The 17,401-nt window shown below is 33.0% G+C and overlaps 2 protein-coding genes across 2 annotated transcripts; one reads left to right on the top strand and one right to left on the bottom strand.

Annotated features, from left to right (window-relative positions):
• Positions 1-8,230: 8,230 nt before the first annotated feature.
• Positions 8,231-9,038, bottom strand: LOC111369992. The gene is made up of 2 exons (XM_022991712.1): positions 8,873-9,038; positions 8,231-8,466 (listed from the first exon to the last, which is right to left on the bottom strand). The coding sequence occupies exons 1-2, from the start codon at positions 9,036-9,038 to the stop codon at positions 8,231-8,233; spliced, it is 402 nt and encodes a 133-aa protein (XP_022847480.1).
• A 1,062-nt stretch (positions 9,039-10,100) lies between these two features.
• Positions 10,101-13,054, top strand: LOC111369991 (zinc finger MYM-type protein 1-like). Its single transcript, XM_022991711.1, has 5 exons — positions 10,101-10,137; positions 11,665-11,766; positions 11,880-11,992; positions 12,284-12,435; positions 12,541-13,054. Exons 1-5 carry the CDS (start codon positions 10,101-10,103, stop codon positions 13,052-13,054), a joined length of 918 nt encoding a protein of 305 aa, XP_022847479.1.
• Positions 13,055-17,401: the final 4,347 nt, after the last annotated feature.

Genomic DNA, 17,401 nt, shown 5'->3' with positions numbered 1-17,401 from the left:
ATTAGAAAGATAGGAACTACTACTACTGCTGTTGAGTTGTGGACAGCCTTAGAAAAACAATATGTTTCTAAGTCTCTCCCAAATAAGTGCTTCCTCTGGAAACAATTTTTCAGTCATAAATTTGACCCTACTGCAGACCTAGAAGAAAAAATGGACAGGTTTAAAAAAATTACACAAGATTTAACCAATTGTGGGGAAAAGATCTCTGATGACCAGAAAGTAGTTCGTCTTCTAAATGCCTTGGGTGATAAGTACAAAGACATTAAGAATGCCTTAGAATATGGTAGGGGTGACTTAACTGTTGAAATCATTCAAGACTCACTCAAGACTAGAGATCTAGAACTTAAATTTGAACATAAAGTTGCCTTAAATGTTGAAAAATCAATGTCCAATCCAAAAACTCCCATAAAAGGTTTAAATAACTTTAGTCAAGCTAACTATAATAGAGATAAAACTTTCTCTAAGAAGAAATGGGGAAATAATAAATGAAATGACAAGAAGCTATACAAAGGAAAGGCTAACAATAGAAAATGTTATTACTGCGGTAAAACTGGTCATTTGATAAAAGACTGCTTCAAAAAGGCTAAGGACCTAGGAAATGGCTCTAAGCAAGAAAATGGCACTTCAGCCATTGCTGCTTCCTATGAAAGGGAAGAAGATGCTAATATTGGGGTAGCTTATGTGCACTCATTAGAGAAATCTAAATATGACTGGGTTCTAGATTCAGGGTGTTCCTTTCATATGAGCCCTAATATTAAATGGTTTACTAATTACACAAACCTTAGTGGTGGATGTGTAAAACTGGGAAATAATGATTCCTGTCAAGTAAAAGGAATTGGAAACATTGTTTTAAAATTGAAAAATGGTCAACATCTAAGGCTAAATCATACTAGATATGTCCCAGCACTTAGAAGGAATCTAATATCCCTTGGGGTCTTAGATGATGAAGGGTATCAAATTGAAATTAAGGATGGCTTCACAAAATTAAATAGAAATCAGTCACTTATATTCAAATCACCCAAAATAAATGGTATCTATATCCTAAATCCTGATGATGTCATTCAGAATGTTGCTATGAATCTGATGACACAACTAGATAATTCTGATCTATGGCACAAAAGACTAGGTCATCTTAGTTAGAAGGGTCTAAAGACACTTTCAAAAGTTGGTGTTTTGGGAATGACAATGGTCAGAAGTTAACCTTCTGTGAACATTATATTATGGGAAAACAGAATAGAATGTCCTTTAATCATGGCATTCATAAGTCTTAAAATATACTTGAATACATTCACAGTAACTTATGGGGCCCTGTACCTGTGTCCATTGCATCTGGATATAGATATTACCTCCTTACTGTTGATGATTACTCCAAGAAACTTTGGATCTTCCTACTAAAATCTAAATCAGACACCTTCTTAGTCTTTAAGGAGTGGAAAACTTTAGTAGAAAATCAAACGAATAGGAAAATCAAAGTTTTAAGAACTGACAATGGTTTGGAGTTCTGTAATACTGAATTTAATCAGTACTGCAGTACTGATGGCATACTAAGACATAGGATTGTAACCTATACTCCTCAGCAAAACGGTGTAGCTGAGAGAATGAATAGAACCATCCTTGAAAGAACTAGGTGCATGCTGATTAGTTCAGGATTACCAAAAATCTTTTGGGGGGAAGCAGTAAAAACTACTTGCTATTTGATAAATTTGTGTCCTTCCATTTCATTAAATAATAAGATACCACAACAAATATGGTCAGGATCTGTTCCAGACTATTCTCATCTAAAAACCTTTGGGTGTGCAGCCTATGCTCACCAAATTGACTCAAAACTAGACCCAAGATCTCTGAAATGTGTTTTCTTAAGATATGGGGAAGGGGTAAAAGGCTATAGACTCTGGCTGAAGGAAGCTAAAGGATTTAAAGTAATCATAAGTAGGTCTGTGATTTTTAATGAAGATGTTTTCCCATGTCTTAGTGACAATAATGAAGACAAAATTACAGATAATGATTTTGTTATGACAGAAATAAATTTTGAAAGCCAAAATTCCCTTGAACAAATACATACTGAGGTGGAGACACCTCAGGTTGAGATCCAATCAGACACTAATGATGAGAATGTAGATAATTCTCAAGAATTAGAACCTGCACATGACCTGCAGGACTATCAGTTAGCCAGAGATAGAGAGAAAAGAACTATTAGACCTCCCTCTGGGTACCAGTTTGTAGACTATGTGTCTGACCAGGTAGATAACGAATTCTTAGATAAGGAACCTGAATGCTATGAAGAGGCTATCACCTCTAAAGACTCTGCTAACTGGGTTGCAGCAATGCTTCTCTGTATAAAAATAAAACCTGGAACTTAGTGGAAAATCCTAAAGACTGCAAACTAATTGATTATAAATGGGTTTACAAAATAAAAGAAAAAGAATATACTTCAAATAATAAAAGATATAAGGCTAGGCTAGTTGCTAAAGGTTTTACACAGAGAGAGGGCATTGACTACACTGAAATATTTTCACCTGTAGTGAAATACACTCCAATTAGGATACTTCTTGCCCTTGTCGCTCAATTTAATTTAGAACTTGAACAATTGGATGTAAAAACCGCTTTTCTGTATGGTTTTCTAGATGAAACCATATACGTGACACAACCAAAAGGCTTTGAAGTTAAAAATAAAGAACACTTAGTGTGCTTATTAAGTAAGTCCTTATATGGCCTAAAACAGGCCCCAAGACAATGGTATAAAAGGTTTGACCTTTTTATACAAGGACTTAAGTTTAGAAAATCTAAATATGATCCCTGTTTTTATTTCAAAAGAAATGAGAGATCTGAATTCTTTTATCTGCTTTTGTATGTGGATGATATGCTCTTGGCTGGTAATGATCTTGATGCATTGAACTCTATAAAAGAAAAATTGAAGTCTGAATTTGAGATGAAAGACTTAGGACCTGCTAGGAAGATTTTAGGAATGGAAAAGGGTACATTGAAAAAGTAATTAGACGTTTTTCATTGCATGATGCCAAACCTGTTAGTTTACCTTTATCTGAAAATATTAAATTGTCTATTGACCAATCACCTAAAAATAAAATTGAATTTAAAAGAATGTTACACGTACCATATGCTAATGCAGTTGGATCTGTAATGTACATCATGGTATGTTCTAGACCTGACATAGCCTATGCTGTGAGTGTGTTGAGTAGATTTATGAGCAACCCAGGTGAACTTCACTGGGAAGCCATGAAAAACTTAATGAAATACCTAAAGGGCACAAAAAATTTAGGACTTATGTTTGAAACTAACAAAAATGGTTTAAGTTTGAAAGGCTATGTAGATTCTGATTTTGTTGAAAATTCTGACAATAGAAAGTCAACCACTACATTTTTCTATGTGATAAATGATACATGTATTAGTTGGAAAGCTCAATTACAGAAACTTGTGGCCCTATCCTCTACTGAAGCAGAGTATATTGCTGCCACAGAAGCAGTAAAAGAAGGAATTTGGCTAATGGGTCTGTTAAATAAATTAGATGTTATAAGAAATAAGGTGGAGCTTTGTTCTGATAATCAGAGTGCAATTTTCTTGAGTAGAAATCCTGTTTTTCATGATAGATTAAAACATATAGATGTTAAGTTTCATTTTATAAGGGATATTGTAGAAAAGGGTGATATAAAATTGGTTAAAATTTCTACCAAAGTCAATCCTGCAGATTTAGGTACAAAGGTAATACCTAAGTAAATTTTTTGATTCTTTGAAACTTTTGAATCTTGAAGTTTACTAATTCTTATTCTTTGTTAACAGGTAATAAAGAGCAAATGAAATACAGTTTATGATCGAATCCACTAACTAGCTTTCAAAATTCCAGCAACGTGGAGATTGTAAGGATTTGGGCTGCTGAAATCTTTGAGCCAAATGGATATTATGCTGACCCGGCCCAATGATTTTACCACACTTACTGAACATTCTAGAGTTGACAAAGTCGTGTTTTCGTGAAACGCGTTTAACTCCAAAATGCGTCATTTGCTGGATCTCTTACGCGTGGCATGATTGTGACCGTTGGATTGGTCTTTGGGGGACACCTCATATAATTAGGGTTTGAGATATTTTTGTTTAACTCTAACTTTCATTTTCTTCTTGACTGTCGTTCTTCTTCTTCGAACACTCTATTTTTCTATGGGTTTACTTTGTGATTTCTGTGTGAAATCCTTACAAAGAATTGTTGAGATTTATCTCTGTGTGAGATCTGTGTATAGAATCTGAGGGCCTCTTATGATTAGGAGAAACGGCAGTGTACTCTCATATGTTTGTAACTTGGTTTTGCCCAATATGGGTATCTTGATAGTGGATTCAAGCTTAATCCGTATGGATGCCCAACGGGGATGTAGGCGTTAGTTGGTCGCCGAACCTCAGGGCCTTTGGCCAAAAATTCTGTGTTCTTTATGATTTTTCTACACTTTTGATTTTGTATTTTACTGAAAATACTCGAACGTACAAAAGATTTGAACAACTGGGTCCAACAAGAACATTATGTACTCCTACATAGGAAGTTGAAAGAGGGCGAAACACAAATGTGTAATATGATGATATGAATCCAGCTTAACTTTATTGGTCTTTTCAAATAAAAAAAAACAGATCATATCTCTATCCCATTTTGGACCAGTAGCATGAAACTATTGAAGTTTTTCCCAACTTCAATATATGATGCTTTCTTTTACCAATTTGGAACAAGAATAAGAACAAATTTTCAATTTCTTTGCATGCTTAGTATGGTAAAAATCAACGATGATGAGAATAATGACAAATAATTGAACGAAAGAAAAGATTTTAACGGCAACTCAGAAAATGATTTCCAATCCACTTTTAAAGAATAATAAACTTCTTAATTTTTTGAAGAATTCTTCAAGGCATAAATTAAGTTTGTCATGTTCCTTAGATGATTTTGAAGGTCAAGTAACTAATATGTAATTCATCTGTGTTTTATACAACTAATATAAAACATAAACATTTTTTTTTTTAGACATCAGTAAAATGTTGTATTTTTCATCTTCATGTAAATCTAGTTAACGTCAAAACAAACTATTTTTAATGCTCAACAACTAACATAGGATAAACCAGAACTCAATTTTCTCACAAAATTAAAGATAAATTGATCCTAAAACATAACCTTACGATGCTGCAGCTGCTCCCTTATTTCAAGAGTATTATGTCTAATTTCATTCATTTCAGCAGCTGGGCTTCGTACTTATAAAGTACTGATTTATACCCAATTGATTCCCTAATCATCCATCGATTTAAATGCAGGTTTAACACTCATACATTATGGCATCGGATCGCAGTTAGATGTTGCATCTATTAGATGATGGATTTCTTTCAGACAGGTTTATTGAAAGTTGTAGAAGAGTTCATTAAATTTGCATGTCTTGAACAAGAGTTGGCGATATTGTTAAATGTCCATGTTTCATATGTAACAACGAAAAGTTTCTAAAAGACACATCATCTTTACAAAAATGGATTACAAGGGGTTATGCACATGGAGAACCATTTAGTTTCAATGGTTAAGATTTGGTTGAATCTTCGCACAAGCTACAAAAGATTATACCAATGAAGCAATGGTTCCTGAAATGTGCAATGATTATATCAATCCAAATGTTTATACACCTGAGGAACAGCCTCAAATCAACATGTAGCAATTTTTTTAGACCGTTGGAAGAAGCTGACAAACCTGTTTGGCTTGGTTGTAGTAAGCGTACCAATCTTTCTACAGTGGCACAACTCATGAATCCGAAGTCTGAATTTTATATGCCTATAGCATTTTATGATTGTATGTTGTCTGTCATTAAGGGAGTAATGCCAGAAGTCACCGGTTAGATGATACATTCTATAAACAAAGAAAATGCTATCTAGTCTTGGCCAAATCAACTAACGTTACTTCAAGGCTTGAGAAATTGGGAATTGGAATATCTAACTGTTTGTAAACAGAAATATCATACAGTCAAGAATAGAAGAAAGATAGTACACTTTGAATATGTGGAACTCAAAACAAGGGAGGACATCGATGTGGTACTGATCGGAGAACTTGATTTATTTATTTATTTATTCTCAAAATTTTCCAATCTTAGCTAAAAATTCTATAACCAAGAATGGCAGAACGATAGTCCACAATGAAATGTGGAACTCAATAAATGGGAGGACCTCGACGTCGTAAGAGTCGATGTAATAACCAAGTTAAAATAATAAAATAACTTAAAATGGTCAAAGCCAAAACTTTCGTTAAATGTGTCAAGCTAGAAATAAAAAACAATAAAATAATAATAAAGTAGCTAGGCGGTGGATGGATTTGTTTTATACCAATCTAATTTTGGATCCGAATTCATTTGCATATTTCACATAGAGAGAGAGAGAGAGAGAGAGAGAGAGGAGATGAACAAAAAAAAAAAATGGGAAGGAAATGAAAAAAAAAAAAAAATGGGAGGAGGAAAATAAAATACAAGAAGCAACAGAAAAAAATTCAATAGTAAAAGGGAGAGGACTACTGCAGGCCTTCAATAGCGTTAGTCCTGATTTCTTTAGCCACAATAGGTAAGAGGAATAATATAAGTTTCTTCAATTTTATTTGCTTGATTTGTAGCATAAAGTAAGTCAAAAGAAATGGAAGAGTATAACGGAAAAAAGTGGATAGGCAGCCTATGTTTTTGGTTACTGGCAGTGAAATCATAATTGGAAATAAAACGAGGATTTATTGAAGGCATGTATATGAGGATGAGAAAATTGTGGTAGTAACCATTGTTATGTCTAGTTATGGGCAATAATAAGCAGAGCCGGTCCAGTGTCTGATGGGCCCTGAGGCGAACTATGAAAAGTAGGCCTCCCAACGACAAAATTCAAATGTGTATTATGCAACTCATTGCTAACTTAAAAAACTAACGTTAAAGCAACAACGAAATATATTATAAAAACGATTTATATTATAAACCATCAAATCAAAAATTTCAAACAATTAGTTAAATACTATCCGTCTTCTTTTTTAGAGGCAAAAACATCAATCAAATCTGAATAACTTAGCTGCTCAACCATTTCTTTTTCTATTGATAGCATAGTCAACCCATTTAACCTTTCTTGCGACGTAGTTGATCGGAGATATGTCTTGATCAACTTTAATTTCGAGAAACTTCTTTCTGCAGACGCAACTGTAACCGGTATGGTTAATAAAATTTGGTAAGCAATATAAGCATTTGAAAAACAACATCCAATGTTTTCAAATATTGTAGCACTTCAATTGCTCTTGTTGCTTCACTTGGTATATAACACCTCAAGACTTGTAACTCTGAACATAAATCATTCCCACTGATATCCGAACACCCATTATGTTGAAGATATTTCTTAAGATTCAAACAAGAGCTCAACAAACTTGAAAAAGTTGCACCCCTTAATCTCTTCAAACTAAACAAAAATTCAAATGTATCATCATATTGTTTGAATTGTTCAAATCGGGTCCTCAGAGAAGATAGAGTTTGATCAATTATAAAAATAAAGTACTCAACTCTAAAAGATTCTTCTGTTGATTGCTTTACCTCATTACTACCGCTTTCATTAAATTGTTTTTTTCTTCGAATTATGCGTTTTTCTATAAATACAGCTTCAATTCACATTTCGCTTGCCTTTTTTGTCGCTTCATCTTTGGCAATAGCAAATCCAATTTCTCTGTATTCTTCAAGAAATGAAACAAGTCCTTGCAGGAGGTCGATAGCATGATCAATATCCATGGATTCGGCTTGAAGAAATTTACTCACAATATTAACAGCATGCAACAATTTGTGCCAGATTATCATGCCAAACAAAAACTCAAAATTTTGAAGTTCATGTGTGGCTAATGACTCGGCTTCACTCTTCACTTTAGGATCTTCATTACTTTCTGCTAAATCAAGTAATGCATCTCTTATCTGTGCAATTTGCTCCATTATAGGCTTCACAATTTCAACATGACTTTCCCAACTTGTTTGTGACAATGGCTTCACTGTCAACCCTTGTACATTATCTTTGAAAATTTTTCATCGCTTGGTAGAAGAGGAAAACAATGTGTAGATGCGTTGTATCACTCCGAAGAAGGATACAGCTTTGGAATAACAGTTCACCATATCACATAATACTAGATTTAGACTATGAGCGCCACATGGAGTATAGAAAGCTCGGGGATTCATTTCATGGACTCTTCTTTGCACACCTTTGTGCTTCCCGCTCATGTTAGATTCATTGTCATACCCTTGTTAGATTCATTGTCATACCCTTGCCCTCTAATGTCATCAATATCGAGATCAATTTTTATCAAAGCCCTTTGAAGCTTGGTTGCAAGTCTAAGTCCTGTTGTATCATCTACCTTCAAAAATTCTAGCCAACGTTCTTGAACTGTAGGTAAGTTTGACGAATTATCTACAAATCGTACAATTAAAGACATTTGCTCCTCCTGACTTGCATCTGGAGTACAATCAAGTATAACTGCGAAATATTTTGCATCTTTAACTTTCTTGACAATTGAACTTCTCACTTGATTAGCCAACAACTGTATCAACTCATTTTGAATTCTTTTGCCAAGATACGTATATTGAATCTCTCTTTGCTTTAGCCCGCTGAAGGTGCCCTTGCATTACTGGATCAAATTCACTAACCATTTCGACCATTTGTAAAAATAGGCCATTATTCTCAACATGTAGTCTCTCATCATCTCCTCGAAATGGTAATGTGTTTTTTGCAAGTCTTTTAACAATAGCGATTATCCTTGTTAATACATGTCTCCAATGTTCTCTTTCAGCATTAATCAACAATTCAACGCTTTTATCAATTGTAGTTTTTGATCGAAACCTATTTTCCAATTCAATCCAACTAGTCATGCAACGTAAATGCTCCTCATTCCCTTCATGACTTTTAATAGACCGATGCAAATTATGCCAATCTTTGAACCCATCATTACCTAGTTGGCCAACTTTTGTCACATTTATTGGTGTTTTAAACAACTTACAACAAAAGCAGAAGATCCTGTCCATAGACATTGAATATACTAGCCATCTTCTATCAATTGCTTTCCCATTTAGTAGCAGTCGCTTATATTGTGAAGAATCGAAATGTCTATTTGTATAGTCTTTTGGAAACGAGATGTCATCAACTCCTTTTGGACCCCTTTCAACTAAGTAATCCCTTGTTCTTTGATCAATAATTTTCCAATTCCCGGGATCATCCAAATTTAGAGAAAAGTAACCCTCTTCTTCCTTGTCATCTTCTTTACATTGTAGATTTGATTTTTTACCATTTTTTTGCTGGTTGATAAATTGTTGACTTTTTTTGTTTGATCCTGAGCATTTTCTTGCTTTGATGTTTCTTTACATAATTACATTTATAGATCTGCTATCTAGTTCAAGTGTTCAGCTATAGGGTAATGATCTAGGGCTATCTTTTGTCATTCATTTTCTTTTTGGGTTTATCGATTATGATGAAATGAGGTACTGATTTTTACTATATGTGGAGATTTCATTTTTATTGTAATTTTCAGTATGATGGATGACATTTCATTAGAATGTTAATGATTTCAACATTGATTTGGTTGATCGGGTTTGTGTTGTAAATCTCTAGATACATGACGAAGCAAAGAAGTTCTCGTATCAAACTAGAGTAAAGGTTGTGGTTGCTTATGGTGGGGCACCAATTTTCCAGTAGGTTCGAGACTTTTTACATCTGAAACTGAAATTGTTATGTTGTTTTGACATTGGCTATTAATTTATCTTAACATCCTTTGGCTAAATTCTGATCAATGTATTTGTTGATTGTAATGTTAGAATGGTTGAATGGTTTAAGTAGATTGTTAGATTGTAAGGTAATGAAATTAGAAAGCCTACATGATGGCTCCATAGGCGTCTTGTTGAGGTAATTGACATGTATTAGTGATTTTTATATTTCTTGCAATGATGTTTTGTCATTCTAAGATACTAAGATACTACAAGTAATTTTTATTTTTTTAGGTTTTACAATTTCAGTTTTTGTGGTTAACTAGTGAGGATAGTAATATCATTATCTTTGGAATGGAGTTTCCGTCCTTGCCTACTTGACTGTCTTCTATAATGAAAGTGTCTATCTCTGCTTTCTTGAGTGCCTTTGGTAAGTGAGCACATGTTTAATTTGTAAGCCAAATACAATTTCATTATATGTAGTTTTTGTCTTTCTCTGTTCGTAAAATTTGTTGATCATTACTTGACAAGGATGTGGTTTAAGGAAATCTATGATTATGTTGGTAAAATTAGTTGATCATTTATATTATGTATATTTATTAGCGATTTTCAACTCATGTCAAGAAGCAAGTTTGTCGTTCTTATTTTAGTGAAGCTGTGCATACAATTTGTAGTCACATTTAATTTTTGTTATGTTGTTTTATTTGTACTATTTTGAATAAATTTTGACAAAATGTGTGAAAATACATTAACCATATTACTTATTTTTGTGATTTGCAGGGATTTTTGATTATTTTTTCGATAGCTAAAATGTTGATTAGAGAAGTAAATTTCTTGATATATGGATCAATTATTTTGTAATAGTTTAACTAGTTATTTTGGAATAGTAGTCTATATTTTGGCATATTGTATTGGACCAGACTCAAGACTTTCTTTCGTTGAATTTATGGAAAAGATGATTATATATGTGTTGATATATGAATTTGTTCTTTAAGTATTTGTGTTTGGTGATCAAATAAATATATATTTTTTCAAAAAATTAAATGGACATTTACGGCATGCATGCATTTTCTACTTTTTGGTCAAAATTTTTAGCGATACAGAAATCTGTAAATTAATTGTTGTAGGTTAGTTAGCATTTGAAACTGTAAATTAGATCTCTTAAAATAAAAATCTTTATATGAAATGAAATATTAAAGCATGATAATTTCAAATGAAGTTTCAAGTAACACCATAGGGAACAAAGGTAGAAATCTACCTCTGGACAAAAACGTACGATAACACGAGGAAAAGCTTTGTTTTCTATTTATTCATGTATAGACTACACCTCGCTAAAATAAAAAATTTCTTCTTTTACAAAAAAGGGGTACTTAATAGGCTCATACTGCTTAGATGTTGATAAAGTTACCTACTAAAGAAAAGTACAGGGTTGTGATACTGTAGTAAAGAATAAAAATCAAGTGAAAAAGGAGAGAGAAATTGCGTGTGACACTGTGACTGTGAGAAAAAATAAGCAAGCAAAAGAGTGTTTAGATAGATTTGTAATTAGAAATATATAAATATGTATTTAAATTGATTGTTTGGTTAAATTTAAAAAAAAAAAAAATTAACCATACATTTCATAAATTTTATAAATTGTCCATCATATATTTTATTAATAGTTATTTTAATTTATTAAATTTCTGATTTTTATTTGAAATCAAATATGAGCTTGATGACAACATTAATTGATATAGTTATTTCCTTACATGTTTCTTTTTGCTATGCTAGAGCATCGTTGACACAATTGAAAAATTGAGATAAACTTACCACCAATTCAGAAAACGGGATCATTCTTAAGGGTGTAATTCCACAATTTTCGTCAAAATTTCACTTATCAGGTAAGCAATGGCTTACCCTAAGTTGTTATTGAAGAGATTGTAAATGTTTGAAGCCTTGTTGGCTTATATAATTGCAGTCTGGTCGGCTTATATGATTGCTTATTGTAGGATGAACAATTGTACAGACGCACGTAATAACTATGTTGGAGACTATAAATGTGAGATAATTGAGTTGTTTTGTAATTTTTTTTAGGCTAATCATTGGACATTACTATGCCTCCTAAATACGAGTCTGGTGCTCAAAAGAGGAAAAGAAAACAAAATGAAATTGCATTAATTCAAAGTCAAGCAGGGGATATTAGTAAGTACTTCAAAAGTGACAATGTGAATGCGTTGAATGAGGATAAGGATGAAGAAGTAAGTCAACCTACTGATGTTAATGAAGTAGATGATAATGAAGAAGAAGTGATGAAGCCCGCCTCTAATGAGGAAGAAGATGATAAGGAAGAAGAGGGTTGCTTTTCTCTAAATTTGGATTATCCCGGGAATTGGAAAATTATAGATCAAAGAACAAGGGATTACTTAGTTGAAAGGGGTCCAAAAAGAGTTGATGACATCTCGTTTCCAAAAGACTATACAAATAGATATTTCGATTCTTCACAATATACGTGATTGCTACCAAATGGGAAAGCAGTTGATAGAAGATGGCTAGTATATTCAATATCTATGGACAGGATCTTCTGCTTTTGTTGTAAGTTGTTTAAAACACCAATAAATGTGACAAAAGTTGGCCAACTAGGTAATGATGGGTTCAAAGATTGGCATAATTTGCATCGGTCTATTAAAAGTCATGAAGGGAATGAGGAGCATTTACGTTGCATGACTAGTTGGATTGAATTGGAAAATAGGTTTCGATCAAAAACTACAATTGATAAAAGCGTTGAATTGTTGATTGATGCTGAAAAAGAACATTGGAGACATGTATTAATAAGGATAATCGCTATTGTTAAAAGACTTGCGAAAAACACATTGCCATTTCGAGGAGATGATGAGAGACTACATGTTGAGAATAATGGCCTATTTTTACAAATGGTCGAAATGGTTAGTGAATTTGATCCAGTAATGCAAGAGCACTTTCGGCGGGCTAAAGCAAGAGAGATTCAATATACGTATCTTGGCAAAAAAATTCAAAATGAGTTGATACAGTTGTTGGCTAATCAGGTGAGAAGTTCAATTGTCAAGAAAGTTAAAGATGTAAAATATTTCGTAGTTATACTTGATTGTACTCCAGATGCAAGTCAGGAGGAGCAAATGTCTTCAATTGTACGATTTGTAGATAATTCGTCAAACTTACCTACAGTTCAAGAACATTGGCTAGAATTTTTGAAGGTAGATGACACAACAGGACTTGGACTTGCAACCGAGCTTCAAAAGGCTTTGATAAAAATTGATCTCGATATTGATGATATTAGAGGGCAAGGGTATGACAATGGATCTAACATGAGCGGGAAGCACAAAAGTGTGTAAAGAAGAGTCCATGAAATGAATCCCCGAGCTTTCTATACTCCATGTGGCCCTCATAGTCTAAATCTAGCATTATGTGATATGGTGAACTGTTGTTCCAAAGCTGTATCCTTCTTCGGAGTGATACAACGCATCTACACATTGTTTTCCTCTTCTACCAAGCGATGAAAAATTTTCAAAGATAATGTACAAAGGTTGAGAGTGAAGCCATTGTCACAAACATGTTAGGAAAGTCATGTTGAAAGTGTGAAGCCTATAATGGAGCAAACTGCACAGATAAGAGATGCATTACTTGATTTAGTAGAAAGTAATGAAGATCCTAAAGTGAAGAGTGAAGCCGAGTCATTAGCCACACATGAACTTCAAAATTTTGAATTTTTGTTTGGCATGATAATCTGGCACAGATTGTTGCATGCTGTTAATATTGTAAGTAAATTTCTTCAAACCGAATCCATGATATTGATCATGCTATCGACCTCCTGCAAGGACTTGTTTCTTTTCTTGAAGAATACAGAGAAATTGGATTTGCTATTACCAAAGATGAAGCGACAAAAAAGGCAAGCGAAATGGGAATTGAAGCTGTATTTACAGAAAAAACGCATAATTCGAAGAAAAAAATAATTTGATGAAAGCGGTAGTAATGAGGTAAAGCAATCAACAGAAGAATCTTTTAGAGTTGAGTACTTTATTTTTATAATTGATCAAACTCTATCTTCTCTGAGGACCCGATTTGAACAATTCAAACAATATGGTGATATATTTGGATTTTTGTTTAGTTTGAAGAGGTTAAGGGGTGCAACTTTTTCAAGTTTGTTGAACTCTTGTTTGAATCTTGAAAAATATTTTCAACATAATGGGCGTTCGGATATTAGTGGGGATGATTTATGTTCGGAGTTACAAGTCTTGAGGGTGTTATATACCAAGTGAAGCAACAAGAGCAATTGAAGTGCTACAATATTTGAAGACATTGGATGTTTATTTTCCAAATGTTTATATTGCTTATCAAATTTTGTTAACCATACCGATTACAATTGCATCTGCAGAAAGAAGTTTCTCGAAATTAAAGTTGATCAAGACCTATCTCCGATCAACTATGTCGCAAGAAAGATTAAATGGGTTGGCTATGCTATCAATAGAAAAAGAAATGGTTGAGCAGCTAAGTTATTCAGATTTGATTGATATTTTTGCCTCTAAAACAGCAAGACGAATAGTATTTAACTAATTATTTGAAATTTTTGGTTTGATGGTTTATAATATAAATCGTTTTTATAATATATTTCGTTGTTGCTTTAATGTTAGTTTTTTAAATTAGCAATGAGTTGCATAATACACTTTTGAATTTTGTCGTTGGGGTGGCCTACTTTTCATAGTTCGCCTCAGGGCCCATCAGATACAGGACCGGCTCTGACTAGACTGAGAGTGTTTCGGAGAATATTGACATATATCTTTCTTCAGATGATAATGATGGACTTGATGGTAGGGAAGGGGTCCTAACTACGGTACTAATGGTTGTGCAGAAGAATCTGGAAAAAATTCTTTAACTGTGGGAGACAATAGGTATCTATGTGATATTTTTTTATTTGTTTTGTATTGAATGCAAAATGGTGTCACTGGTTTTTAAACTGACTAAACGGGATAAAATGCTGGTTCCATTCATTTCACGTAATTGTTTACAAACGAGGGGGTAAATTGTTGGTTTTGCTTTGCCATTACATTCAACTTGTGTGAATAATTCCCCACAGTTATTTTCTGCTACTTCATTGGCTCGTATATCAGCCAGCTCCATATGTCTTTTTGTGTTTTTGGTGAAAATGTTCATCTCGTGCTTTATTACCTTCCAGTTTTAAGGCTAAACAATAAAGAGTTCCTGCATTGTCACTTGAGCATCAGATCTATATTGGTGTAGCAAAATATGTAGCTTTATTTAAATTATGAGATAAAACCTTTTATGTAACTGAGGAGATTCAGAGACTGAAAATGGAATGCTAATTAATAGTTCATTGTTCACTTTAGAAAAATCAGCAGGCTACATTTTGAAGAATGTGAATCTGTTATTTTTTTTAATTCCCTTATTATCAGCTCTAATTCCCTCACTTCTTTAAGATCCCTGCTATCTGCTTTAAATTCTGTGCGTCTATTTTCATGCTTGCAGATTTATTACTCCTTCAGCATCGCATGCTGCAAGTGCCAACTTGAAATCATATTTGGGTGGACTTTTCCTACATATAGTTTGGTGCCAGTTGACATTAAAAATATTGTTGTGGAAAAGATTTCAGGTAACATAAATTTCTTTAAACATGTTATTGTCCTTATAACTTTATTGTTTCATACTAATGGTGGGTACCTACATTAGCAACTAGACACATGGCCAAAAAATAAGAGAATGAGGTGGAGAAGGCACGGAACACCGCCTCAACTGATAAATTGTGAGATATATTTTGTTTGGCTCGAAGGAAGGTTAAGGAAAATAGTGGGTCTGAAAATATAGCTGATTGTAAGGGATATGGACCACCGTAGTTAAGTGTAAAGCAATGGAATGAGATAATTCAGAACTAGTGGAACAATGAAGGATGGAAGAAGAAGTCTAAATTTGGCCGTGATAATCACCCATCCACGATAAAGTTGGTAACCATTACTAAGCACAATGTTGGTTCATTAACAATTGTTGCCCACAAGCTGAGACTGGTAATGTTATAACCCAATTTTTTCTAGTCAAAAACTCAATAGTTGACTCATCAAAATTTAAGTCAAATAAGGACTAAAATGAAATAAATTATTTTATTTGATTTTACTTTACAAATTGACAATATTTGAAGGTTTAAGATGGATAAAATTTAATTTTGGGATCTACTTACATATTATTGGAAGTTAAAGGACTAAATGTCGTGCTAAATTGAAGAAGAGGGGCTTGCTCTGCAAATAAGAGTAGTGGCCACTTTACACTTACACCCATTTTCCATTTGCAATCCCACACACAGCCGAGAGCAGAAGAGAAAACGGGGAGGAAGAAAAGGAGAAAGAAAACAAGAAAAAGAAGAGGAAAAGGAAAAAGAGGAGGAGAAGAAGGGAAAATAGGTAGTTCAAGCTTGTTTTCATTTTGCCTTTTCTTTATTTTCTTCAAGAGATAAAGGAATAATTTTATGTTAAATTTCTAGGGTTTTAATTAGTGGTATAAATTTTCTGATTTATGAGATATGAGTACAAATTGGAGCTCAAGTTTCTTGATTCTTTAGTTTCCAATTTCATTAAGGTAAGAAGTACCATTTTTGGCAAACCCTAGATTTTAAATTGGATGCTTGAGTAAGGATTAATTGTGAAAGTGATTACATTGATGAAATTATTCACTTGAAAGAATGGTGCTATGGAACAAGATGTCTATAAAATTGGTTGTAGTATGATTGCTAGTTTTCACTAAATTTAAAGCGATAATTATTTTTACGAGTGGGATGAAGGTAAATTTGGATAAAGTATATATTTGTGATGGTATTAGAAAGTAGAATTAGCTTCAATTGATTAAAGAAATATCTAGGAAATTTATTCAAGTATTGAAAAACTTAGTTTAAGTATTATATCATTAGAGATAAAAGGTTTCTAAATTTGTTAATAGTTAATATGGTTATCTTATATTATATTTCAGGTAGTGACGAGAACATTGGAAAAGCCCACCGACCATCCTAGGCTATAGCTTGTATTATGCGAGTGGAAAAAATTTATTTTTCAGAAATAAGTATTCATAAAATTTAAAGTTATTTTATAAGTTGAGTTGATAGCATGATTTCAGAATAAAATGGATTTTATAATCAATGATTTTTAAAGTTAAATTCAATTTAGCTAAATCATTTCATTATTATGTTATAGTTGTATTAAATATTTCCACTAATCTAAAGTTATTTTTAAAATCACTTAGAAGTACTCAAGTAATTTTACCCTAGTCTGAACTTGTGTGAATGTGTTTCCATAATGTATGACTACATATAGTTATTTTATCAACTCTGCATTGGTGTGAATTTATTTCCACAGTATATATCAGTTATGGTGAGTTTACTCGCTTTGTACTATTGTGAATGTATTTCCATAAAGTATGACTATGTTATAGCCTTTGAACACATTTGCACGCATATAACTAGAATTTCTGAATTACTAAATTTCAAAATTTCAGAATCACAAAATTTCAGAATTGAATAACATTGCCGTGTACATCGAGATTAATTGGCACATGAGTATGGTTATTTCGAGTATCTTTTTGGTGTGATTTTAAATAATATATACAACTTATTAGATTTCAGACTACAGAATTTAGTTTATTCAATTTAAAGAATACAGATTTTAGCTTAAAGTATTATAAAAGGA

This window comes from Olea europaea, chromosome 21 (genome assembly GCF_002742605.1).
Source record: "Olea europaea var. sylvestris chromosome 21, O_europaea_v1, whole genome shotgun sequence".
In the NCBI taxonomy this organism is placed as follows: Eukaryota; Viridiplantae; Streptophyta; class Magnoliopsida; order Lamiales; family Oleaceae; genus Olea; species Olea europaea.
Note: the sequence above shows the minus strand (reverse complement) of the source record. Positions and strands in the feature narration are given on the sequence as shown.

What these genes read in the sequence shown, in the direction of transcription:
- LOC111369992 (XM_022991712.1), bottom strand. Translation starts at nt 9,038, where the DNA reads ATGTCTATGGACAGGATCTTCTGCTTTTGTTGTAAGTTGTTTAAAACA. An exon ending in GCATTTACGTTGCATGACTA is followed by an intron (nt 8,467 to 8,872) that starts GTTGGATTGAAT and finishes ATTGTACTCCAG; the next exon opens with ATGCAAGTCAGGAGGAGCAA.
- LOC111369991 (XM_022991711.1), top strand. Translation starts at nt 10,101, where the DNA reads ATGAAAGTGTCTATCTCTGCTTTCTTGAGTGCCTTTG. An exon ending in TGCTTTCTTGAGTGCCTTTG is followed by an intron (nt 10,138 to 11,664) that starts GTAAGTGAGCAC and finishes ATATAATTGCAG; the next exon opens with TCTGGTCGGCTTATATGATT. An exon ending in TGGATTGAATTGGAAAATAG is followed by an intron (nt 12,436 to 12,540) that starts GTTTCGATCAAA and finishes TATTGTTAAAAG; the next exon opens with ACTTGCGAAAAACACATTGC.